Consider the following 27,895-nt stretch of genomic DNA (forward strand, 5'->3'; position numbering starts at 1 on the left):
TCAAATCGGTTAATGATGATTCTCATTATCAAAAGGGCATAGTTGAATTATTATTATTATTATTGAGTGTTTAATTACTTTTTTTACCCTTGAACTTAAATATAATAAATATTTTTTAATTTTCAAATTTTAATAATAAAATAAAATTTATTCAAATGTCAATTTAGTAATATAATAAATAATAAAGATTATTTTTTTCAGATTAACATTTTTTCCCAACTTGTGTCTTCTATATATTTTATAATAATTCAAATAAATAAAAAAATATATATACATATCATAGAACCATAAATGTTACATACAAATAAACAAAAAAATATTACATACAAATTCATATATAATATTATAAAATTCTTATTTATTGTATAGTCATAAACATTACATATAATAAGTTATGTTAGATACAACATTTCTATTAAAGTAAAACATGCACATAAAACTTCTGTTTTATATGAAATAAATTTATATTGTGTTATCACCATTTAAAAGATAATAATTAATTAATTATTACATTAAAAAAATTATTAAATATAAAAATTATTTAAAATTATTTAAGCCTACTCGACTTGATCTAATAGAATACGAAAAAATAGATATATACATAATTTATTACTTTGAACTTGATTTTTTTTATTTACATTTTTATAAATCAAATGGATATGTTTATTTTGTTAGTAATCTTTTTATCCCATGTTCATACTAAAAAAAACCTTCAACTTATTTTACTTATTCTAAATTAAATTAATTTTATGTTTTTATATTAAAATGTTATAGGAAGTTTTATTTGACACATTATCCTAATGTTATCATGCCATAATATGGGTGAAATAAAATTTAATATTAAAAATATATTTTAAAAAAAATTATTTAACAATTGAATTGATTAATAATTTTATTTTTAAAAAATCCTCATCAATCTTGAGTTGAATATCTAGACACTTGGTTTCAATTTATTTTATTTAAACATTTAATAAAAAAGAGAGAGACAAAAATACGATTATAAAATTATTTATTACATTTTTAAAAATGATTTTTCATAATTTCATTGATCTCATTTATTAGTAATAAAACCTTTAAAAAAATTATTAGCAATAAAAATTCATTTAAATTATGGAACAAAATCATTTTTAAGAAAGTAAGAAATAATACTGTAATGATATTTTTATCTTTTCTTATTTTTTATTAAAAAAATAAATATAAACTAAATGTGAACTTAAGATTAAAGGACCGATAAAGATTCTTTTTATAGGTAAGCTATTGCTCTGTCTATGATTCAATTGTTAATTTTTTTATATAAATATATTTTTAATATTAAATTTGAAGAGACTCATTCAATATTTGAAAGAACACTTAAGCAATACCATAAGCAATGCTACGAGTAGTACCCACTAGTTGTATCATTGCAACTGAATAAACATAAAAAAAAAATTTATGCAACTTTATTTTTTTACATTTGCATGGTCTTGTCTAAAGAAATCATTCTCTATCTTAAACCTCCCTAAATAGTGATTTAAGTCCTAACACAAATTGGTATAACAACATCATTTTTACACTTAAGATCTAGATCTTTCTCTACTAATTTTTTCCTTAAAAACTTAATTCATAAACCAAGTAACTCATTTGTTTACATTTACTTACAAAATGTACTTAAAATAATGAATTTCTAATAAACAAATTAAGTGCTTAACTCTCCTTTGTTCTAACTTACAGAAAGCTTTTCATATATAAGAGTTTGAAGCTTCCCAAGATAAAGATCAATTACAACCAAGACCTATTGAAAAAGGATTATAAAAGGCCAGGCACCTTCATAAAGTAAGTGTAATGGCCAATTTTTTGCCCAAGCAAACAAGCAAAAAATAAAACCCACATAACCAAATTCTAAGTCCATTTACAATGTTAAACAGCCTAAAAATCAAAACTACCCAATTACAATAACTAAACCTACCCAAACCCAATACCCAAAACCAGCCCAAATTAGAACTACCCAAACCTAAGCAATTTTTAGCAAAGAAAAGTGGTGATGAACCCTAGCCGTCACCCCACCTTGGCCACCTACGCCGCTACCGGTTGTCTGCCACCAGCACACCCACTTGCCTCCACCACTCTATACCTGCAAAAGAAGACAAAAAAAAGACAGCAAAGAAAAACACCAAAAAATAAAATTCTTTGTATTTTTTCTTTGGATTTTGGGCTATATAAAAGCCCTATGTTCTTTGTGCCATGAGGGGGGAATCGATTGTATTTTGGAGAGAAGAGATTGTATTAGAGGGGGTTGTATTACAGAGATTTTTGGGAGAAATCAAAAGGAGAAAACAAGTTCAAAAGGTGTTTGTCCTTATTTTTATTTATTTATTTATTTTTTGATCTTCTTTCTATTCGTTCGTTTTATCTATTTTACAAATATTTTTAACAAAAAAAAACTTGCAAAAAAAATATAAAAAAGGGAAAGAGGGAAGGAACTTACCGGTGTTCAGTTTTCCAACATCGTGGACGACCGAGGAAGCCACCGTCGAAGATCGGTGGCCGGAAACCGAATGGATTCTTGAGTTCTAGGGTGCTTCTCATTAATTTTTGAAGGTTTTTGGGTCGTTTTAACCCCAAATCCGGGCTCTACTCGAGAAGAGAAGCGAAAAAAGGCCTCGGAAGATTTTTTGGCCACCGTGGACGGCGGCGCTGCCGTCGGTGGCCGGTGACCGGCGTGACGGTTGATGGCCGGTCCGATGACCGGAGGAGGGGAAGGGTTGAGAGAGTTGAGAGCCTTCTCTCTATTTTAAAAAATGAATGTACGGTGGTAGGGTGATGTTTTAACTCTTTTTTTTGTTGTTTTTTTTAAAGGTTTTTTTTATGATTAAAAAAAAGAAAATAAAATATGATTTTAATTAATAATAAAACAAAATAGTATGAGGAAGTAGTTTTAATTAACAATAAAACAAAATAGTATGGAGAAATAGTTTTAATTAACAATAAAACAAAATAGCATGGGGAGTGTTTTTTATTAATAATAAAACAAAGTAGCATGAGGGGAGTGGAATCAGTTTTTTGCTTGGGACCATGCATGTTACGTTTAATTGGGTAATTTACGCAATTGGTCCCCTCCTTTGTGCTAGCCTTCAATCGGGCCATATTTAAGTTTTTTATATTATTTTAATTTGGCCATGCAGTCTGTGTGCTATTTCGATTTGCCCCATTTGCGTGGTATTTTAAGATTTGGGGCATTTTTAATTTTAGATCTCGGACATTTATACGCAATTAATTTTAGCCCAAAATTCTGTTTCAATAATTTGTTTTGCTTGTAAGTTATCTCTTGGATTTTGTTTCTTCTCTCAATTAAGTTTCAGTTATTCTTTTTAGAATAAACATGTTTCTACATATTATTTTGATTTCATACTTTTGTAATTTTTATTTTTCTCTTTTCTTTTTTTTACGTGCATACCTGTTTATATGAAATACCTTTATATTATTATTACTACTATATGTATAGATTTATAATATTACTAATAGTTTATTTTTTACATTATTATGTATATACCATGTAAATATTTTAATATTATATTATGTATATATTATATATATATTCTTTTAATATTGTATTTTTATTGTTTTGCACATGCCCTAATATTATATCGTTTATATATATTTTTTTATTTCCCATATTATCTTACTTTATATATTTTTTAACTATATCATGTATATGCTACTACTATATATCTATTTATGTAGTATTATTAATAGTTGTTTCTAATATTATGATTATTACTAATATGTATATATTATGTATTTACCTTCAATATTATATATCGTATATTTCTAATACTATTACGTTATTACTACTATTATATTATTATTATATTTTTACCCATTACTCTTTAAATACACTTGTTTTACCTTTTACTCTTCACTCACTATATATATTGTTTACTTATCTATATATTCACATACATATATATAATTTCACACATCATTCCAAAATTTTTACTTGTAATATTACTATTAATATTATTATTATCTTCACTATACTATCGTTCTTTAGTCTTACATAATGATTGTTTATTTATTACTAGTTTTTTTTAATCTCGAATATTTCTTAGCTTATTCGTTATTGTCTTTTTATTTGTTTTATTCATTTATTTGTTACCTCGAAATAAGATTTTTTGCAAATAAGGCAATGCTTGGTGTTTGGAAATTTCGAGAAAGCAGTGCTCTAACTTATTGGGTTGCCACTTTTCTCGTTGAATTCGAATAATTAAGTACCCTTCTAAGTTTTTTTAGAGGTTTTCTAAATGCAAGCCACTATCTTGGAATTTCAAAGCAATATGTCCTAACTTATTGGATATAGCGTTTTGCTGTTTCGAGATAGGAATTTCAAAAAAGAGATAGCTTAATGTCAATACTTTGACGCTAGTGAATCCCAATTTTCAAAGTTAAAATATTTTAAAGAGGACTACATCTTAAATTTTTTTCTTTCGACATTAAAGACATTTGATAATCAATTAGGTACCAATTTTTGGGCGTTATGAGGGTGCTAATCCTTCCTCGTACGTAACCGACTCCCGAACCCGTTCTTTTATTTCGTGGACCAAAACTAATGATTTTAAAACAAAATGTTTTAAAGGTGATCCAATCACATCTAAAAAGATTGGTGGCGACTCCCGTTTTCGTTTTTAAAATCGATTCTCATTTTCCAAAACTCAATTTGAAAATGGTTTCGACAGCTTGGCGACTCCGCTGGGGAAAAATAGGAGAGTCAGGCCATGTAATTGATTATCTCTTGTCTTAATATCGGAAATTAAAAATTTTAAAATTTAATCCTCTATGCATTACATGTGTTTGTATTATTGCATGCTATATTTTGATCGCATTGCATTTGCATGACCGTTGTGGTCTCACCCTTAAGTGGGAGTGATAAGCTACGCCTTCGTGAGGTTTTCGCCTCCGTACAGGATAGTGGATCACTTTCGGGATACATCCGTACCTATGGTTTCGTGAGATTTTCATCTCCATGTAGCCATAGGGAAATGTATTCCCCTGAACTGAACTCGATTCAAATGAGCCTATAATGGGTGAGGATCGAGGAATCTGCTGGTTCGGGTACCTTAAACTTTAGAACCAACCCCATGTCGAAGGACAATATAAACCCAACTTAGACATTATCCTTATAAGTTATCGTTGAAATTTATTGATATCATGTGATACTGACTATCTCTTTTCTTTTGCTTGCATGTCATTTTGCATTTACAAAGATATCAGTTCATGGTCAGTTTCTAAGTTAGGAAGTTTTATTATGGAGAACGGACTTCTTGATAAAGTGGAAGGCAACGTTATCGTCTACAGATGGTCCAAGCAAACTCAACTAAAAAAGGGAGATAGTATAGCTGAGGGATACATATCGGAGTTGTCCGATTACACTCGTATTAGCGTCACGCAGAATAATCTCCAAGAGCTTAAGGCAAATTGGGATCAGTGGGGCAAAGAGACTAAGCAATTATTCTACGGTAACTATGGAGACTTACCTTAATTGCTTGATGTTCAAATAGACGAGCACTTATTCAGAGCCCTTGCTCAGTTTTGGAACCCGGTGTACAGTTGCTTTACTTTTGGGCAGGTAGACATGGTACCTACTGTGGAAGAGTACACTACTTTACTTCGTTGTCCCCGGTTTCAGAATGATAGGATCTATTCCCGAGCTCCTTGTGTCCCTACCTTTTGGAAGAAATTGATGATTATTACGGGGATGAGCGAGCAGTGGGTCACGGCCAGAATTAAAAAGAAAGGCGAGTGCAAGTGCATCTCGTGGGGCGCTTTGAAAAATTTGATTTTGACACATCCTGATGAGACAAAGAAGATAGATGTTTTTGCCCTAAGTTTATATGGATTGATGGTCTTCCCTAGGGCTTTGGGATATGTGGATGAGGCAACCGCGGATCTTTTTCATCGACTCAGTAAAAAGGTCACTTCTGTCTCTGTAATTTTGGCGGAAACATTTAAGTCTTTAGGTGCATGTAGGAGGGCTGGTGCTGGCAGGTTTATAGGGTGTGCTCAGTTACTTTTGGCTTGGTTCTACAGTCATTTACGGTTGATAGATAGGGTGGTTTGTCGGGTTTACTTTGAGGATTATTCACCGTTGAAAGATATAGTAGCTTCAACCAGGAGAGTTGATGTTCCAGAAGAGAATTGGATAGCGTTACTTCAGAACCTTCAGTCGAAAGATGTCGAGTGGAGGGCTCCGTGGATGATGTGTGGTGAGGTTCTTTACCGATGCGGTAGTTTTTATTGGGTACCCCTATTGGGGATTTGAGATGCCATTGGCTATGCCCCTTTGCCCGTACTGAGGCAGCATGGATTGAGACAGTTCATACCAGCGACTCAGGGGTTGGCTCAGAGTGAGTTTGTATATAGAGGAACCGATTACAAGAGGAGAGTTAGTGAAGTTTCTAGTGCTTGGAAGAAGACTTGTCGATTGAGAGAAAAAGCTATTAGCCCCGCTACGACACCGGAATACATAGAATGGAGAGGTAGAAGAGTTAATGATAATATCCCTAAGCCAAGTATGGAAGGAGCTCGACCAATGGAGGAATATTTGCAAGTAAGACCCTCTGAGTTAGAAATTATGAAACAGGAGTTCGAGAGACAAAGCTTAGAGTTTGAGAGGAGGATAGCAAAGCTCGAAGAAGAAAAGATGTACTTGAGTTTGGACGTTGATGTTCAAAAGATGGAAGTCGAGAAAGAGAGGAAGGAAAAAAGGAAGATTGAGGAAGATCGAGATGATTTAAGGGAACATTAGAAAAGGGCACAAGTAGCCTTGAGGAGGGCGAGAGTAGGAGGATCTTCGAATCAGTGGCAGAAAGAGGTCCAAGAAGAAAAGGCTAGAGCCGAGTATTGGGAAAGGAAATTCCAAGAAATGCAGGTGCAGAATTTGGAATTAGAGGAAGAGGATAAATGATTGAAGACCAAGGTAATGGAACTTGGAAAATCCCTGCGTTGGCACCAAAACCATAATTTTACGGTCGAGTTAAAGGAGTTAAGAAGCAAGGTTGAAGATTTGGAGGTGGCATTGCATGACGGTGAACTCCGGGTTGAGCAGCTCAAGGCGCAAGAGGATTATCTAAGGGGAGAGCTACATCAGGCTAAAGAACAGGTCAGAAAAAGGAATCATGTCATTGGTGAAGCCATAGCTCAGATTCGAGAGGTTGCTGAGTATGTGCAAGATTTGGCAATTCGAGCTGACGTATTGAGTCTGATGTATTCATCATCGTCGGATGTAGGACGAAAGTTAGCCCTTTTATTAGATAGAGTTAAAACTTTGGGACTTAGGGCGAAATCGTATTTGTAATCCTCTTATATGTAAAGATATTCTTTTTCTAAATAAAATTTTCTAAATGAAGTTGAACCAGAATCGATATTCTTTTTGCATTCATGCATTTGCATCTCATAACATTTCATCACATCATTTGCATTCAAGGTTATAGAAAGACCTTGATTAGTTAAAGTTTACTTTCCAGAGAAGTAGAAAAGAGAGAGGTAGGAAAGAAAATCAGGAAATCGCACACCCCTACGGCACTCGTACTAAAACTAAGAACATGGATCAAAGGTTCGAGCAATTACAAAAAGATATGCAAGATCAAATGCAAGAGCAGTTGGCCAAAATACAGAATGAAATGAGGGAGCAGATGCTAGAGGCTCAGAGAAACATGATGGCTGAAATGGCTCAGCTGCTAAGAGCCACTGATAAGGAAAAAGCTCCCATGGCGATCACTAAAGAGGAGAATGAAGGTTTTCCTCCGGGTTTTACTCCGCCTCATGTGCCCCCGCAAACCGAGGTACCTCCTAGAAGGCCATCTGTCACAGTAAGGCCTCAATATGGGCCAGTAGATGCTGGAATCCCCATAAATTTCCCATCTGGGTTGGGAAATAATTTGGGTGATAGCTCGATCAACCCTATTACTCCTGATTTAGATTTAATAGAGAAGGAAAGAATGGCCACTGAATCCTTAAAACAATTGGAAGATCGTTGCAGGTGGTTAGATGAAAAGTTTAGGGTTTTAGAATGCGCTGGAAATCATCATGGAATTGATGCCAAAGACTTAAGTTTGGTTCCAGATTTGGTGCTTCCTCATAAATTTAAGATGCCAGAGTTTGAAAAGTACACGGGACTACTTGCCGAGAGGCACACATAACAATGTTTTGTAGAAGAATGACTGGTTATGTGAACAACGATCAACTATTGGTCCATTGTTTTCAGGACAGCCTAGTGGGAGCGGCGGCTAGGTGGTACAATCAGTTGAGCCGTGCAAGAATCAGTTCATGGAGAGATCTTGCACAGGCTTTCATGTAACAGCATGTGACTGATATGACGCCAGATAGGATCACATTTCAAAACATGGAGAAAAAACCTAATGAGAGTTTTAGGCAATATGCACAACGATGGAGGGAGGTGGCAATGCAAGTACAACCACCATTATTGGAAAAGGAAACCACCATGTTATTTATTAATACTTTGAAGGCGCCATTCATCACACATATGATTGGAAGTACCACAAAAAGTTTCGCAGATATAGTTATGGCGGGTAAGATGATTGAGAATGCCGTGAGAGGCGCTAAAATCGAGGGGGAAGTGGCTAAAAGATCGGTCCGAAGGAGAAAAGACAATGAGGTAAACAACATGAATAGCTTCAATTTCAGGGCAATCACAATTGGACAACCTAAAACAGCTACGGGTGAGCAACAAAATACTCAAAGACAGGAATCGGGTACGAGGCAGAATTCAGAGAGGATGCAATTCACTCATATCCCTGTGACATATCGTAAGCTTTATCAAAGCTTATACGATGCACATGCCGTTGCTCTGTTTCACTTGAACCCGCTGCAGCCACCTTACCCCAAATGGTATAATGCAAATGCTAAATGTGAATATCACGCGGGAATATCGGGACATTCAATTGAAAACTGCACTGGGTTCAAGAAGGTCGTGGAGAGGTTCATCAAAATTGAGGTTGTGAAATTTGATAGTACCCCTGATACTGAAAGCCCGTTACCGGATCATGGCAATCAATGAGTGAATGTCATTGATGAAACAAAGAAAAGAAAAATCAAGAAAGACATTGCTGAGGTGAAGGCACCTATGAAGGTAATATGGGAGGAGATGGTGAAGAGAGGTATACTGACCTCTAGAAAAAGAGGAGAAGGAATAGAGAACCATTGTGAGTTTCATGGGGAGGTGGGTCATATGATCTAAAATTGTGAAGAGTTCAAGGTCATGGTACAAGGCCTTATAGTTAACAAAGAGTTGTAGGTTTCTGAGGGTAGTTCTTATGAAGGACAAATATGTGTGCTGGAGAATGAACGACAAAGAACCAACCAATCGAGAATTATTATTTTCTTGCCAGGGAATAATGAGGAGGGGTCTCAAACTAGGCCCAAAATAGTCATCCATAAACCCAATCCTTTCCTTTATAAGGATGATAGGAGGGTGCCATGGAGCTATGACTGTAATATAATAATACCTGAGGGGGAGAGTATAGCTAACGCGTCCAGGGGCACGCAAAATGAAGGTTCTCATACACAAAGTGGGAAACGTTATGACGGGAGGAATATCAGAGTAGAGCCCGCAAAGACGAAATATGTCAAGGCTGAAAGGGAAAAGGAAACTGAAGTACTCCTTAATGAGCCGGTAAAGGAGGAAGAGGCTAAGGAGTTTCTAAAATTCCTGAAACATAGCGAGTATAGCGTGGTCGAGCAGTTACGCAAGCAGCCGGCGCGTATATCAGTGTTAGCCCTACTCTTGAGCTCTGAGGTGCATCGAGATGCGTTGTTAAAGGTGCTTAACGAAACATATGTTACCCGTGATATATCCGTTAACAAGCTAGACCGGTTAGTAAACAACATCAGTGCTGACAATTTCATTTATTTTAACGATGATGAAATTCCACCTGGGGGCATAGGGTCAACCAAAGCCCTACACATCACTACTCGGTGCAAAGGATACACACTTCTAAGTGTACTCGTGGATAATGGGTCTGCTTTGAACGTCCTGCCGCTATCCACCTTGAACAGATTGCCCATTGACAGTTCGCATATGAAAACGTGTCATAGTGTGGTAAGAGCCTTTGATAGAACTGAAAGAAAAGTAATGGGGCGAATCGACATCCCTTTGGAGATTGGGTCGAATATGTATGAAGTTGATTTCCTAGTGATGGATATCAAGCCCTCCTACAATTATTTATTGGGGAGACCATGGATACACTTGGCAGGAGTAGTGCCATCTTCATTGCACCAAAAATTAAAGTTAGTGATGGATTGTCACTTAATAACCATCAATGCGGAAGAGGACATCATAGCGGCTGTTACCAGCAAGGCCCCTTATGTTGAGGCAAATGAAGAGGCTATTGAATGTTCTTTCCACTCTTTAGAGGTCATTAATGCCACCTTTATTTTGGAGGGAAGTAAAATGCCGGTACCCAAAATGTCTGGAGCCATGAGGATGGTCCTACAAATGATGATGGGGAAAGGAGCATTGCCGGGAAAATGGCTAGGAAGACAGTTGCAAGGAGAGGTTCAAATCCCAAAACTGATTGAGAAGAAGGACCGTTTTGGCTTGGGCTTCACGCCAGACCACAAGCACAAGAGGAAGGAAATAGAGAAGCGCCAAGCGAGAAGAAAGGCGCGTTTGAATGGAAGAGAAGTGGAGTGGAAACCGATGATATTCCACCTATATCCAAATCCTTCAAATCAGGAGGACTGCTGATAAAGGAGTCATCAAGTTAATGCTGTACACAATGAAGGATTGGAGCAATGAAGCCTCGAGGGCATTCGCCCTTACGAACCGGGGAGCTCTCTGAATAATTGGACTGCGGAAGACCTTCCTGTAGTCTTTAGGAATTTTTCAGAGTAATTCTCAAAACATGTCTGTTACTCTAGGGCCTAGGAGTAGTAAGATTATATTCGTGAAATAGGCTTATGTTCATCTATAATTATTTAAATAAAACATAACTTTTTATCAATTTAAACGAGTATCGTTCTATTTTTATCGACCAATATTCCTTCAAATTCTAGCAATTCTTATTCTTTTATTCATAGCACATAAACAATCATTCTTTGATTCATTCATTCTTTGTATATTCTTTCATACCCCCACAGGTCCCTAGATATCAATGATATGAGCGCTGATATTACAGCTCCTAATTTCTCTGGCGAGCAAGACATGTGTTTAGAGGAACCTCAGGATTTTGAAGATGTTCAGGATTGTGATGTATCTCTCGATCTGTTAAGAATGGTTAAGCAGGAGGAGAAACAAATCATGCCACATGAGAAAGAGGCAATAGAGAATATAGCCCTAGAGGAAGGGAAGGAGTTAAAAATCGGAACCCTAATTGGCGTGGACACAAGGCATGGTCTGATTGAGTTGCTTCGAGAGTTCAAGGATATCTTCGCCTGGTCATATCAGGATATGCCTGGATTGAGTACTGACATTGTGGTACATCGTCTTCCGATAAGACAAGATTGTAAGCCAGTCCAACAGAAGTTGCGAAGAATGAGGCCAGATATCGTTTTGAAGATAAAGGATGAAGTCAAGAAGCAGTTTGATGCAGGATTCTTGCAAGAAGTGAAGTACTTCGAATGGGTAGCTAACATTGTGCCAGTCCCCAAGAAGGATGGAAAAGTACGAATGTGTGTTGATTACAGAGACTTGAACAAAGCAAGCCCAAAAGATAATTTTCCTTTACCCCACATTGACACTTTAGTAGATAACACAGCGGGATATTCATTGTTCTCATTTATGGATGGTTTTTCAGGATACAACCAGATAAAGATGCATCTAGAGGACATGAATAAAACCACCTTTATAACCTTGTGGGGCACCTTTTGCTACAAAGTAATGCCATTTGGACTAAAAAATGCAGGGGCAACGTACCAAAGGGCCATGGTGAACTTGTTCCACGACATGATGCATAAGGATATCGAGGTATACGTTGATGATATGATTGCCAAGTCGCGTACGCAAAAAGAGCATATTGAGGTCTTGAGGAGATTGTTTGTAAGGTTGAGAAAATTTCAGCTGAAGCTTAATCCAGCAAAGTGTACCTTTGGAGCCAGATCCGGAAAGTTGTTAGGCTTCGTAGTTAGTGAAAAAAGAATTGAAGTCGACTCAGACAAGGTCAAAGCCATACGAGAATTACCTCCATCACGTACTCAGAAAGAAGTTCGAGGATTCCTAGGAAGGTTGAATTACATTGTTCGGTTCATTTCACAACTAACCGAGAAATGTGATCCTATCTTTCGCCTCCTTAGAAAGCACAATCAAGGTATTTAGGATGGGGAATGCCAGAGTGCTTTTGAAAAGGTCAAGCAGTATTTGTTGAATGCTCCGGTATTGTCTCCACCTAGCCCAGATAAACCATTAATACTGTACTTATCAGTGTTCAGTAATTCTATGGGATGTGTGCTTGGCCAGCATGATGAGTCAGGGAAAAAAGAGAAGGCAATTTATTATCTCAGTAAGAAGTTCACTGACTGTGAGATGAGATATTCACCAATCGAAAAGTTGTGTTGTGCGCTGATTTGGACAACTCGGAGATTAAGACAGTACATGCTATACCATACCACTTGGCTCATCTCAAAACTGGATCCGTTAAAATACATGATGGAGTCAACAGCTCTAAATGGGAGAATGGCGAGATGGCAAATTTTACTTTCGGAGTTTGATATAGTCTACATAAGTCAGAAGGCTATAAAAGGAAGTGCGGTAGTGGACTTCTTGGCTAGCAGGGTTCTAGAGGATTATAAGCCACTAAACTTCGATTTTCCAAACGAGGAGTTGATGTGTATAGCAATGACTGAAAATTCTTCTTGGAGGCTCAATTTTGATGGGACTTCGAATGCAGTCAGAAATGGAATTGGGGCAATCTTGGTATCTCCGAATGGCGATCATTATCCTGTTATGTGCAAGTTGGACTTTGATTGCACAAACAATATGACTGAATATGAATCATGCATCATGGGACTTCAAGCAGCTATAGAGCGAGGTATAAAAACTCTAGAAGTATATGGGGATTCGGCGTTGGTTGTTTATCAGCTTAGAGGTGAATGGGAGACAAGGGACCCTAAATTGATTAGTTATCGAAAGGTAGTTTTGGGGTTACTTGAGGAATTTGATAGCATCACCTTCAATTATTTCCCACGAGACAAAAATCAGATGACAGATGCTTTAGCAACCTTGGCCTCAATGATCAAGGCAAATAAAGAAGAAGAAATGAATCCAATTCAAATGAGTGTTTACGAGGCTCCAACTCATTGTTGTAACATTGAGAGGGAGGGAAATGACAATAACCCCTGGTATCAAGATATATTGCGATACGTGAGAGATCGTAAATACCCTGAACAGGCCAGTGAAAATGACAAACGAACCTTGAGGAGGTTAGCTTGCGACTATGTTTTAGACGGAGATGTCCTGTACAAAAGATGAAAAGACCAAGTACTTTTGAGATATGTCGATGCTGTGGAAGCTAAGTTAATTCTATAAGAAGTTTACGAAGGTGTATGCGGGACGCATGCAAATGGGTTCATGATGGCAAGGCAAATAATGAGGTTTGGCTATTATTGGGCCACTATGGAAGGGGATTGCATCAGTTACACCAAGAAATGCCATAAGTGCCAGATTTATGGGGATAAAATTCATGTACCACCTTCACCTTTGCATATTATGACTTCTTCATGGCCCATTTTCATGTGGGGCATGGATGTTATTGGACCAATATCACCGAGAGCTTCGAATGGACATCGGTTTATCTTTGTAGTAATTGACTACTTCACAAAATGGGTAGAGACTGCTTCTTATGCGAATGTTGGGGCAGAGATTTGTCGATTCTTGATCTTCTCAGGCTGCATTTGTCGGTATGGAATGCCTGAGAAGATCATATCCGACAATGCATTAAACCTAAACAACAAAACGATAGCAGAGATTTGCGACCAGTTCAAGATCAAGCATCACAATTCTTCCCCTTATCGTCCAAAAATGAATGGGGCAGTGGAGGCCGCCAACAAGAATATTAAGAAAATAGTGGGGAAGATGACTAAGACGTATAGAGATTGGCATGAGAAGTTACCATTTGCACTCTTAGCCTACCGAACATCTGTCAGAACCTCTACTGGGGCAACTCCATTCTCGTTAGTCTATGGGATAGAAGTAGTATTACCTATTGAAGTAGAAATACCTTCTCTTCGAATTTTGACAAAAGTAAAGTTAGATGAAGCTGAGTGGGTTCAATCCCGGTATGACCAGTTGAACTTGATTGAAGAAAATAGGCTAAAAGCCATTCGACATGGTCAGATGTATCAGAAGTGAATGATGCGAGCTTATGACAAGAAAGTTCGACCAAGAGAATTCCACGAGGGAGACCTTGTACTGAAAAAGATCCTTCCTATTCAAAAAGATTTTAGAGGAAAATGGATGCCGAATTGGGAAGGGCCGTATGTCGTGAAGAAAGCTTTCTCCGGTGGTGCATTGATCTTAGCAGAAATGGATGGGAAAAGTTTACCTAATCCAGTGAACTCGGACTCAGTTAAAAAATACTTTGTCTAAAGAAGAAGAGAATCTAAGGTGAAAACCCGTAAAGGGCGCCTTGAAAAAAAAATCAAAAATGGAGAGGCCAAGGTGAAAACCCGCAAAGGGCACCTTGTGACCAAAAGGGTTTTGAGTTGAAAACCTGAAAGGGCAGCTCAAATTTTGAAGAGTACACAGTGATCTTGTTACAAAGAGCGAAGAATGCTACAAACTGGGGCATCAACAGAGTACTTGGGATCTTTTAAACACATTTTGAACTCAAGAAAGATTTCATGGAGCTGGTGTATAGGCACTCAAGCGGTGATATCTAGAGGATCTAACTTCTATCTTGTTTTCCATCTTTAGATTCTACTCCTTCCTAAAGATAGGCCTTCAGATTAATTTCCTTTGTATTTTTTCTTCTTAATTCATTCAAATCCAATTATTCTTAAAGATTTATTCATCTTCCATGCTGCATTGAAATAATGATAGATGAACTAAATATGTTTACAAACGAAGTTTTGCGTATTACTCTGAAATTTCTAGACAATACAAGAAACTAAAATAGGACAATTGTTCGAGAAATTTACGTAAGTAAAGGATAAATGAACTCGAGGAATTTCTTTCGTCCAGTCTAAAGGGAAAATGAACAAAATCAATGATTCAATTTTAAGAAAAGATTGTTTTACAAACATCCTCAGTGGATCGTAGCATTGGAGGAAGGGTATAGGCCTACAGGCTGAGTGTCAATGAAGCTTTGAGAAAAGAAAGGCAAATGAAAGAATGAATGATGACGTCTAGGATAGGGGTCATATTCATGACATTTTGCATAATAACATGTTTAATTAGGAACATTTGACTCACTTCGAGCATAGCATCCTAAATTATCAAGCATAATCATTTTTACAGGTTATCGGAGACGGCGCGCTTTAAAACCCAAAATAGTAGGGTAATAGGCTACGGCATAGCAGATTTGACCTTCATCGGGGCAGATCTAAGATGACAGATCTTATCTCTCTGTATTCGGCGGGGAGCATATCAAAGATATAGTTGATTTGGCTTTCACGTGTTTACGATGAAGCAAATCTAAGATGATTTGTCGTCTCTGTATTGTCAGAAAACGAATCGAAGTTTGGTATCTTCACTTTGATGGAGAGCAGACACATAGCAGATCTGACCTTCAGAAGTTTATGCTGAAGCGGATCCAAGATGGTTTGGCATTCCTTGTGTTTACAAGGAACAAATGAAGACATAGCTGATTTGGCTTTCACGTGTTTACGTTGAAACAAATCTAAGATGATTTGTCGTCTCTGTATTGTCAGAGAACAAATCGAAGTCTGGCATTTCCACTTTGATGGAAGGCAAACACATAGCAGATCTTACCTTCAGATGTTTACGCTGAAGCAGATCCAAGATGACAGATCTTATCTCTCTGTATTCGGCAAGGAGCAGATCGAAGATATAGTTGATTTGGCTTTCACGTGTTTACGATGAGGCAAATCTAAGATGATTTGTCGTCTCTGTATTGTCAGAGAACAAATTGAAGGCTGGCATTTCCACTTTGATGGAAGGCAGACACATAGCAGATCTTACCTTCAGATGTTTATGCTGAAGCAGATCCAAGATGACAGATCTTATCTCTCTGTATTCGGCAGGGAGTAGATCGAAGATATAGCTGATTTGGCTTTCACGTGTTTTCGATGAAGCAAATCTAAGATGATTTGTCGTCTCTGTATTGTCAGAGAACAAATCGAAGTCTGGCATTTCCACTTTGATGGAAGGCAGACACATAGCAGATCTTACCCTCAGATGTTTACGCTGAAGCAGATCCAAGATGACAGATCTTATCTCTCTGTATTCGGCAGGGAACAGATCGAAGATATAGCTGATTTGGCTTTCACATGTTTTCGATGAAGCAAATCTAAGATGATTTGTTGTCTCTGTATTGTCAGAGAACGAATCAAAGTTTGGCATCTTCACTTTGATGGAGAGCAGACACATAGCAGATATCGCCTTCGGATGTTTATGCTGAAGCGGATCCAAGATGGTTTGGCATCCTTATGCTTACAAGAACCAAATCGAATCATAGTTGATTTGGCTTTCACGTGCTTACATTAAAGCAAATCTAAAATGATTTGGCACCTCTGTATTGTCAGGGAACAAATCAAAGAAACAGATTTGACGTTTCTATGTTCGACGGAGAGCAGATCGAAGATATCAACATAACAGTCATGAGTTTGCAATGAGCAAATTGAAGAAGCAAATTTGGCGTCTCTGTATTAGACGGGGAGCAGATTGAAGATAATAGATTTGTCGTCTCTGTAGTAGACGGGGGGCAGATCAAAGATAACAGATATTGCCTTTCTGAGTTGCAGTGAAGCAAATTGAAGCCGTCAAGAGGCCATTTAAAGAATATCAAGTACTAAGAAATTAAAATTCGGCGAGACTAAGAAAAATTGGTCATTTTGGAGTCTTTGCTCCATTCTCATTACACGACAATGAGCAAAGAGGGGCAGCTGTAATGGCCAATTTTTGGCCCAAGCAAACAAGCAAAAAATAAAATTCACATAACCAAATTCCAAGTCCATTTACAATGTTAAACAGCCCAAAAATCAAAACTACCCAATTACAATAACTAAACCTACCCAAACCCAATACCCAAAACCAGCCCAAATTAGAACTACCCAAACCTAAGCAATTTTCAGCAAAGAAAAGTGGTGATGAACCCTAGCCGTCACCCCACCTTGGCCACCTACGCCACTACCAGTTGTCTGCCACCAGCACACCCACTTGCCTCCACCACTCTATACCTGCAAAAGAAGACAAAAAAAAGGACAGCAAAGAAAAACACCCAAAAATAAAATTCTTTGTATTTTTTCTTTGGATTTTGGGCTATATAAAAGCCCTATGTTCCTTGTGCCATGGGGGGGAAATCGATTGTATTTTGGAGAAAAGAGATTGTATTAAAGGGGGTTGTATTACAGAGATTTTTGGGAGAAATCAAAAGGAGAAAACAAGTTCAAAAGGTGTTTGTCCTTATTTTTATTTATTTATTTATTTATTTTTGATATTCTTTCTATTCGTTCGTTTTATCTATTTTACAAATATTTTTAACAAAAAAAAACTTGCAAAAAAAATATAAAAAAGGGAAAGAGGGAAGGAACTTACCGGTGTTCAGTTTTTCAACATCGTGGACGACCGAGGAAGCCATCGCCGAAGATCGGTGGCCGGAAACCGAATGGATTCTTGAGTTCTAGGGTGCTTCTGATTAATTTTTGAAGGTTTTGGGTCGTTTTAACCCTAAATCTGGGCTCTACTCGAGAAGAGAAGCGAAAAAAGGCCTCGGAAGATTTTCCGGCCACCGTGGACGGTGGCGCCGCCGTCGGTGGCCGGTGACCGGCGTGACGGTTGATGGCCGGTCCGATGACCGGAGGAGGGGAAGGGTTGAGAGAGTTGAGAGCCTTCTCTCTATTTTGAAAAATGAATGTAGGGTGGTAGGATGATGTTTTAACTCTTTTTTTTGTTGTTTTTAAAAAAAAAAAGGTTTTTTTTATGATAAAAAAAGAAAAAAGAAAATAAAGTATGGTTTTAATTAATAATAAAACAAAATAGTATGAGGAAGTAGTTTTAATTAACAATAAAACAAAATAGTATGGGGAAATAGTTTTAATTAACAATAAAACAAAATAGCATGGGGAGTGTTTTTGATTAATAATAAAACAAAGTAGCATGGGGGGAGTGGAATCAGCTTTTTGCTTGGGACCATGCATGTTACCTTTAATTGGGTAATTTACGCAATTGGTCCCCTCCTTTGTGCTAGCCTTCAATCGGGCCATATTTAAGTTTTTTATATTATTTTAAATTAGCCCTGCAGTCTATGTGCTATTTCGATTTGCCCCCTTTGCGCGATATTTTAAGATTTGGGGCATTTTTAATTTTAGATCTCGGACATTTATACGCAATTAATTTTAGCCCAAAATTCTGTTTCAATAATTTGTTTTACTTGTAAGTTATCTCTTGGATTTTGTTTCTTCTCTCAATTAAGTTTCAATTATTCTTTTTAGAATAAACATGTTTCTACATATTATTTTGATTTCATATTTTTGTAATTATTATTTTTCTCTTTTCTTTTTTTTACGTGCATACCTGTTTATATGAAATACCTTTATATTATTATTACTACTATATGTATATATTTATAATATTACTAATAGTTTATCTTTTACATTATTATGTATATACCATGTAAATATTTTAATATTATATTATGTATACATTATATATATATCTTTTAATATTGTATTTTTATTGTTTTGCATATGCCCTAATATTATATCGTTTATATATAATTTTTTATTTCCCATATTATCTTACTTTATATATTTTTTAACTATATCATGTATATGCTACTACTATATATCTATTTATGTAGTATTATTAATAGTTGTTTCTAATATTATGATTATTTCTAATATGTATGTATTATGTATTTACCTTCAATATTATATATCGTATATTTCTAATACTATTACGTTATTACAACTATTATATTATTATTATATTTTTACCCATTACTCTTTAAATACACTTATTTTACCTTTTACTCTTCACTCACTATATATATTGTTTACTTATCTATATATTCACATACATATATATAATTTCACACATCATTCCAAAATTTTTACTGGTAATATTACTATTAATATTATTATTATCTTCACTATACTATCGTTCTTTAGTCTTACATAATGATTGTTTATTTATTACTAGTTTTTTTTAATCTCGAATATTTCCTAGCTTATTCGTTATTGTTTTTTTATTCGTTTTATTCATTTATTTGTTACCTCGAAATAAGATTTTTTGCAAATAAAGCAATGCTTGGTGTTTGAAAATTTCGAGAAAGCAGTGTCCTAACTTATTGGGTTGCCACATTTCTCGTTGAATTCGAATAATTAAGTACCCTTCTAAGTTCTTTTTTAGAGGTTTTCTAAATGCAAGCCACTATCTTGGAATTTCAAAGCAATATGTCCTAACTTATTGGATATAGCGTTTTGCTATTTCGAGATAGGAATTTCAAAAAAGGGATGACTTAATGTCAATACTTTGACGCTAGTGAATCCCAATTTTCAAAGTTAAAATATTTTAAAGAGGACTACATCTTAAATTTTTTTCTTTCGACATTAAAGACATTTGATAATCAATTAGGTACCAATTTTTGGGCGTTACGAGGGTGCTAATCCTTCCTCGTACGTAACCGATTCCTGAACCCGTTCTTTTATTTCGTGGACCAAAACTAATGATTTTAAAACAAAATGTTTTAAAGGTGATCCAATCACACCTAAAAAGATTGGTGGCGACTCCCGTTTTCGTTTTTAAAATCGATTCTCATTTTCCAAAACTCGATTTGAAAATAGTTTCGACAGTAAGAAAAAAAAATCAAAAACCTTCAATATAAGTCTTCAAATGATTAAGACAATCTCTAAAAAACAAGGGATTCGATTTGGTTGATCCAGAACAATATCAATCTTCAACAATTGTTGCTCCACAAGATCAATTTTCGAATATGGGTCATCACACATCCATAATATAATCCAAGCCATGACCTAATTGTATTAGTACAAATGATTTTCATTTCTAAATAAGTTATGTGATTTGTGCAGTGCTAAAAGCAATGAGCACTACTTATTGCACTGTTCATATAATTGCTTCAAAAATTACTTATTTTAAAGTTAAACAAAACTTCTACAATTAAAATACGAATCCATCTTCGTAAAATAAACTTTAATCATATTAAACTGTATAAATATAAATATAATTGATTGTAAAACATCACAAACAATATACACTATATAAACGTATCACACATAAAGAAAAACTCAGCACCCTAATAATAATAATAATAATAATAAATTTCTTTACAAGTTATCGACAGTTAATGGATGATACTTGTAAGTATGGCACAAGTAGATGGCATGATTGGGTTTAGGGGACTGATGAAGTGAGAAATGGAGGAGCAGCATATTATATTATAACATAGTGGATGGGGGTGTTGATTATTGAGACCCAAACAAGTAGCCCGCCTCACTCTGACTCTTTGTCTCTCTCCGACCACCGGAGGAAATCTATCTAAAATCAATTGGAAATTGGAAAGCAAGCAAGCAAAGGAAGACTGGCAGTGGCACCGCCTCGTGCGGGCGGTGACTTTAGTTACAAGTGAAGAAATTCAGACTGCAATATAGAAAAGGATACCACCTAAAACAGGAAATCCTAACCAAAAAAAAAAACCCCAAAAAGGAGCAGCAGCAATTATAGGTTTGGAGGAGTCTGAGATTTGTTTTTGGGGTTTTGGTAGAAAGTTGAAATTGTCAGTGGGAGTGGGGTATCAATCGGTCCAGTAATCAAAATGAGACGGTTAACCCAACTTGAAAGTACACATCGGTTCTAGCCTGCCATTGGGCTTGCTTAGCTTAAAATACAAAATACTTATACGTTGTGGCACCTGGATTAAATAATGGGAGTTGAATGCAACCTTCATTCTACTGAAAATGAATCTAACTATTAAATTTGATCAAAATATTTAATGCTACTAATATGATTAAATGAATCCATACTCTCTTTACTTCTTAGGTTAAGGCTTTGAAGCCGTAAGAATTACGTATGATTTTGATGATTAGGACACACATACTTCTGCATTATAACACTCATCATTTACTCTTAATTTATCAATTCAATCCTAACGTTGTTGTCCTGTTTATGCTCCTCCTGTCCTACATGGGATGACAATAAACACTGTGTAAGGCTTCCATCATGCAATCAACTCCCATCTTCTCTATCTAATTACAAACTTAGCCCCACCTTTTGCCTTTCTTCTTAATTTAAGCTTAAACTAAAAGTTATTAAAGTAATTAAATCTCTAATTGACATCACTATCTTCAACAATAATATCCTATTACCACATTCTACGACCTTGTAACATTTCTTTAATAATTTGGCATTTTCCTTAAGCCATTACTTTTCCCTTCTAGAAAAATCTCTTTCCTTTTTGAAGACAGGAAAAAAAATTGTGATTTAGACATTGGAAATTCAAATCCCAAATTAACCATAATTATTCATATATATTTTTTAAATCGAGGTGTATTTGGTGAAATAGTAACTGAAAGAACCTTAAACCTACATGTTTTGCCTCCTTGTTAATTAGTAATTACTTTTGCAGTAAGAAAATGATGGATTAAAACAGACTTGTGCAGGGCAGGTCACTCAGCCTAGCTTGAAGGTCCGTCTGAAAAATGAGCTTGAGCAAAAAAATAAGGTTCGACTCAAATTTGTAAAAATATATTTTGTTTTGCTGTTGTTTTCTCACTGTTTTACTGTCATTTCACTATTATGTTGCTAGTATTTTGTTATTATTGTTTGAATATTGTATAACTCTTATTTTATTGTTAATTTTGCTATTATTTTAAAGGCATTTGCTTATTAAGTTGCACATATCTTACTATTATTTAAGTATAAATATTTTTTAAAATTTATTTTCAATTAGTTGAGAAATATTTATTTAATGTTTTTAGTGATTTTTATGTATTATATATATTTTAAAAAATTATATATAAAAATAATATAGAAAATTAATACGTGTAGGCTGGACCTGAATTTTAATATTTTTATCCCGGTCAATTTTAGACAAAATTTTAAGTATTATTTGGGTCAGGCCCAAACCTATCAAATGGTTGTAAAATTTTATCAAGATCCGACCTTAACCTGATACCGCATATGAAAAGGTACAGTAGAATAATAATAGAAATAGTTAATGTTATCATTTAAGAACCATGAATTAGGTGATAGAGCCACCCTTTCCACTAAACAAGACACGTACCTTGATTTTTCCAAAAATATTAAAGAAAATAAAATAGAATGAAAATGTCAACAAAATGTAAAAAAAAAGAAAAGAAAAAAGAACAATTGGTTTATGATGTAAACAATTAAAAGTAAACTTAAGTATTGATTACAAATTGGATTAAGATGCATGTGAACAGTTTATATAGAAGCTTCAATATATATATATATATATATATATTTCTTCTTAGTTAATCTTTCTTGAGTCTTAATCCAGATCGCCTTTCAACCAAACTAGTTATTTTCATTAACCTAATCTGTCAACTACTCTTACAAATGTTTTTCTTTAAGAAGTGTTGTATTTTTGTATGAAATCTTGTTTATTAAAAAACATAATTGTCTTATTATGGTCTAAGGAATTAAGGCTTTGCATTTAGATCCTCAAGTTTAGTGCATGATGGGTGTAAGTAGGTGGTTTATGGTGGAGCCTCCAGACCAAATTGGTAAAACTGAAAACTACATAATTAAAATCTTTATAAATAAATAAACAAGAGAATTATATGATACACATATGAAATTCAAAAGAAAAGTTGGTAAGAAATCAAAAATGAAATGAGTGGTTAACATTGGAGTAAATAATAGAACATTTTAAATCGACGTGACTCGTAGTGTTATATTGCCTCCATTGCTTTGTTTGCTGGTTTCCAAGGCTATATCATTTCCCCCTCCATTGCCTAATATCATCGGTTTTGTTATTGCTCTCTCTCTATCTCAGCCTTGTTTTTTTACTGTTTTAATTACTTGCTTTTGATCGGAGGTTTTCTACGTAATTCTTTTGAAATCATGAAAGTTGATCAAAGAAAAAGTTGGATTTGATTGGATTGGATTTTAGTGATGTATATGATGATTTTCTTTCTGGATTATCAGATGTTGCATGCATGAGTGTGCTGCTAACAACTTAGAAAAATGAGAGGAAACTCGCCGGGTTCTGTCGACACTAGACATCGGTTATCTGCATCAATGTGAGTTCCTTTTTTTCCTTGCTTGAATCACAATCTGCTTAGAATACCTAGTTTCAGCATTGATTTCTCTTTTCCTTTTTTGGGGTACTGAATTTGTCCTGGAAATCCCTTTCTGTTACAATGGTAGATGATATGATTTGAGCGAACTGATTAAGCAAAGAGCCTTGAGTTTGATTTAATACCAGCAATTAATCCCATTTAGCTTTTCCTCATATTTTCCTTTTGATCTACAAATCTTTTCTTCTTATTATTAAAGCTGTTTGATGAACAAATGTCTAAATCACCTTTTGTTAAGGTTCTGCAATGTGAAGTTAGATCTTTGCTTAAGTTGAAAGTCAAGTTTTAAATGCAAATTTGTCCAGTTTACCTGCTATTTTTTTTTTAATATATCTTGTGTATTGTTGAAGACCTACCTTTCAGAGATATGTATAATTCATTTGATTCTTCTCAAGTAGAATGCCTTTTAAGGCACTGGAACTTTAAATCAAGTAATTAAAATAGGCCAGGCCTGGAGTTTTAGAAGGACTAAAACTAAAATTTTACCATTTTGGAGGCACCTGACCTCTGGCAGGGCGTGGTCGCTCTGGCTTTCAAAATGGCTCGTATTCATTTTACTCTTTTCAATTACAATAATTGCAGTGAGGCCATATACAAAAGGCGGTTAAATAGGAATAAAGTGAAAGGTACTGGGAAGCCTTTCCACATCTCAGTCCAAGATCGAAACTCATGCTGCAAATACCCTCTTCTCAAACTTGTGTTGATTGCCATTGTTTGTGGCACTTTTGTATCGCTTTTGTACTCTCCAGAGGCCTATACAAGTGACCATTTATCGGCTGTGAAATCCCGGTAGGTGCCATCATCAATCTCTGAAACAAACTTCCCAATAGTTTGATTCAAAAGCATGATATGATGATTAATGAAAGGTATATGCTCCATGCAGCCGAGATTTTATGAAGAGGTGGATATGGGGAGGGGCAGATTCTCGATATGTATCGGATATTGATATCGACTGGGATGATGTTATGAAGGTTGTCGAGATGATGGGTGAACAGCATGACTACCAGGGAATCGGACTTTTGAATTTCAATACTACTGAAGTTACTCATTGGAAGCACCTGATACCTGATGCAACACACATTGTCCTGCATTTGGACTATGCTGACATGAACGTAACTTGGGATTCGTTATATCCGGAATGGATCGATGAGGAGCAAGAAGAAAAGGTCCCTGTTTGTCCCTCTCTACCGAAGATCGAAGTCCCTGGAATACGTCTTGATCTGGTTGCTGTCAAGCTGCCTTGTAGAAATGAGGGGAATTGGTCAAGGGATGTTGCTAGGTTGCATTTGCAGCTTGCAGCTGCTAGTCTTGCAACCTCGGCCAAGGGCTTTTATCCGATGCATGTGCTTTTCATTTCAAGGTGCTTTCCGATTCTGAACATGTTCACTTGCAAAGAACTCGTAGCACGCGAAAACAATGTCTGGTTATACAAACCAGACTTGAATGTGTTGAGAGAAAAGCTCCAGTTCCCTCCAGGATCTTGTGAACTTGCCCTTCCTTTTGAGGTCAAAGGTCAGTTCATATTCTTAAAACAAATGCCTCATCCTCCTGCAAGAATATAGATTCTTAGAAGCTAATGTACTGTTATGTTAAATTACAGAGCCTATATATTCAGGGAATGCATCTCGACAAGCTTATGCAACGATTCTTCATTCGGCTCATGTATACGTATGTGGAGCTATAGCTGTTGCTCAAAGCATTCGCTTGTCTGGCTCAACCCGAGACCTTGTGATACTTGTGGATGAGATGATCACTGCGTACCACAAGAGTGGACTTGAGGCAGCAGGATGGAAAGTTAGGACAATTCAAAGAATCAGGAATCCGAAAGCCGAAAAAGATGCATACAACGAATGGAACTACAGCAAGTTCCGGTTATGGCAACTGACCGATTATGACAAGATCATATTCATCGATGCAGATCTACTTATACTGCGCAACATTGATTTCTTATTCGCAATGCCAGAGATATCAGCCACGGGAAATAATGGCACACTGTTTAACTCGGGTGTCATGGTCATCGAGCCTTCAAATTGCACCTTCCAGCTTTTGATGGAACATATCGATGTGTTCGAATCATACAACGGTGGGGATCAGGGATACTTAAACGAGATTTTCACATGGTGGCGCCGGATTCCACGGCACATGAACTTCCTGAAGCATTTCTGGATAGGTGATGAGGAAGAAGTGAAGCAAAAGAAGACTCGGCTATTCGGATCGGACCCGCCTATACTTTACGTACTTCACTATCTAGGTATAAAGCCATGGTTATGCTTCAAGGACTATGACTGCAACTGGAATGTGGATATAATGGTGGAGTTTTCCAGCGATGTGGCGCATGAAAGGTGGTGGAAAGTGCATGACGCAATGCCAGAAGAACTGCAAGAATTCTGCATGTTAAGGTCGAGGCAAAAGGCGCAACTGGAGTTCGATAGAAGGCAAGCAGAGAAAGCAAAATTCAGGGATGGGCATTGGAGAATCAAAATTGAAGATAAGCGGTTAGAGAAGTGTATCGACAACAGATGTAAATGGAAGGGTATGTTGAAACAATGGGGTAAAGGTAATTGGACTAATGATGAAGCTTTTGTTCCAACACCTCCTGCAATCAATACAAAATTTCTCTCTGGATTCTGAGTTTCTTTGTTTGTTTCAGTTTTTCCATTTTTTCATTCAAAACTTCGAAGTTTTTTCTTGTAGAAGATAATATAAGCTTCAATTTTTTCCCAGAATTGTAGTTATGAGTGTGGTATATATTTGAATTTTTCATCTCCAGTATTAAAACTTATCAGTTACCAAAAACTATATATTATTACAGAAGAGATGACATGAAACTGTAATTATAATCATCCCGATGTCTCTCTAATAGAAAAATGACAAATCTGATTATTGCATTTGGATTTAAATTTTGTTTAAAAGTAAAAATCTGATTTGTTATTTCATACAATCCTTTTTCATTATTGTAGAAAAATTTGATTTGTTATTTCATACAATCCTTTTTCATTATTGTAGACTTGAATGGCATTAATTTCAGGTCCAATAGTAATGGATTGTAAATTTATCAATTAATTTTGTAAATCACCAATGTAAAAGAGTTTACAGCATTTTACCGTTAAATTGAGAATTATTATCCGCACAATCTTATAATAGTGAGAACAATATGCAATTATCAAATGTTAATTAAGGTAGTAATTTATGTTAGTTGTTTTGGCCATTAACATTTATATCTCTCCATTCGCCAATAGATGCTTAGTTTCTTGTATCCCTATTAATATTTTGCACTTATGACGGTTAATTTCATCAATTGAAACTTTACTTTCTTATTTTAAAAAAAAATAAACCACTTTAGTTGATTATTCAATATTTTTTAACGGTTTTATTTTGATTATTCAAGTAAAAAAACTTTCATTTTGTTTATTATCATTACAATAATTTATCATTTTGGTCACCTATCTATTATCTTATTAACGGAGATTAATGTGACATGACAAGTAATTTTTTAACCAATTTTTTAATTAAATTTATTCCACATAAACCTTCACATGATTGATGCCCAAAAAAAATTGGTTGAGTGTTTTATTTTAGACAAAACAACATTGTTTTGGAATTTTTAACTTAAAACTAAATAAGGAATTGCATCTGAAATTTTAATCGGAAAAAAACCCCAAAACAAGTAAATTTAGATTTTAAAAAAAAACTCAAAAACAAGAGGTGTACCAATTAAGATTTTTTAATTGAAAATTGATTTTAGGATAATCAAATTTGGGGGTTAGGGGTGAATTTATTAATTTTGTTGTTGTCGATCGATCAGAGGTAACAGTTATTGGATCGCAATGAAGAGCCAATATTTATACATTGACAAAAATTATATATACTTTTTAAAATTGTTTGTGGGTTTATTCTCTTCTATTTATGATTTTTATTTTGAAAGATTAGGAAACCAAAAATTATATGTACTTAGAGGGTTGTAAATGTTTGTTAGGTGAGATAATATTTAGGTTATTCACTAACATATTTGATTGGCAATGAGTAAATAATCATGGAAAGGGCATGTCATTTATTGAAAATTTGACATGTGAGAGGCATTTTATTGACAATTTTCATGTGCTGACACTGTTTGTTGTTCTTTTATGAGAGGATGATCATTTTTATTTGTCTTGTCTGATAAAAATAGTTTGAAATGGACTTATTTGCACATTCGATCCACCTAAAAAAACTGCTCCTTCACCCAAACAATAGCTATCTGCAGTAGTTGTTCCAATAGCACCTCCAAATACGAAACTTGCTCCAGCTAAATGGAAACCTAATCCTCCAAGTGCCCACTAGACCACCTAAACTTGATATGTATATTTACTTAAATAGCATTATTAATTTTCATTTTACCATTCATTTATTATTTGGATTGTCATCATATCTAATATGCTACTATCATTGTGGTTGGTTGTTATAATCA

General features: G+C 35.3%; 1 protein-coding gene across 2 annotated transcripts; it reads left to right on the forward strand.

Annotated features, from left to right (window-relative positions):
• The first annotated feature begins 22,939 nt into the window (after positions 1 to 22,939).
• LOC107924682 (UDP-glucuronate:xylan alpha-glucuronosyltransferase 1) lies at positions 22,940 to 26,211 on the forward strand. 2 transcript variants are annotated; one of them, XM_016855234.2, is made up of 5 exons: positions 22,940 to 23,115; positions 23,297 to 23,391; positions 24,031 to 24,237; positions 24,332 to 24,960; positions 25,049 to 26,211. In XM_016855234.2, exons 2-5 carry the CDS (start codon positions 23,336 to 23,338, stop codon positions 26,077 to 26,079), a joined length of 1,923 nt encoding a protein of 640 aa, XP_016710723.2. In that variant the 5' UTR covers positions 22,940 to 23,115; positions 23,297 to 23,335; the 3' UTR covers positions 26,080 to 26,211. The 2 variants fall into 2 exon arrangements, with proteins under 2 accessions (XP_016710723.2, XP_016710725.2); XM_016855236.2 differs by having other exon boundaries at positions 22,957 to 23,120.
• Positions 26,212 to 27,895: the final 1,684 nt, after the last annotated feature.

The sequence above is a fragment of the Gossypium hirsutum genome, chromosome A11 (assembly GCF_007990345.1).
Source record: "Gossypium hirsutum isolate 1008001.06 chromosome A11, Gossypium_hirsutum_v2.1, whole genome shotgun sequence".
Taxonomy (NCBI): Eukaryota; Viridiplantae; Streptophyta; class Magnoliopsida; order Malvales; family Malvaceae; genus Gossypium; species Gossypium hirsutum.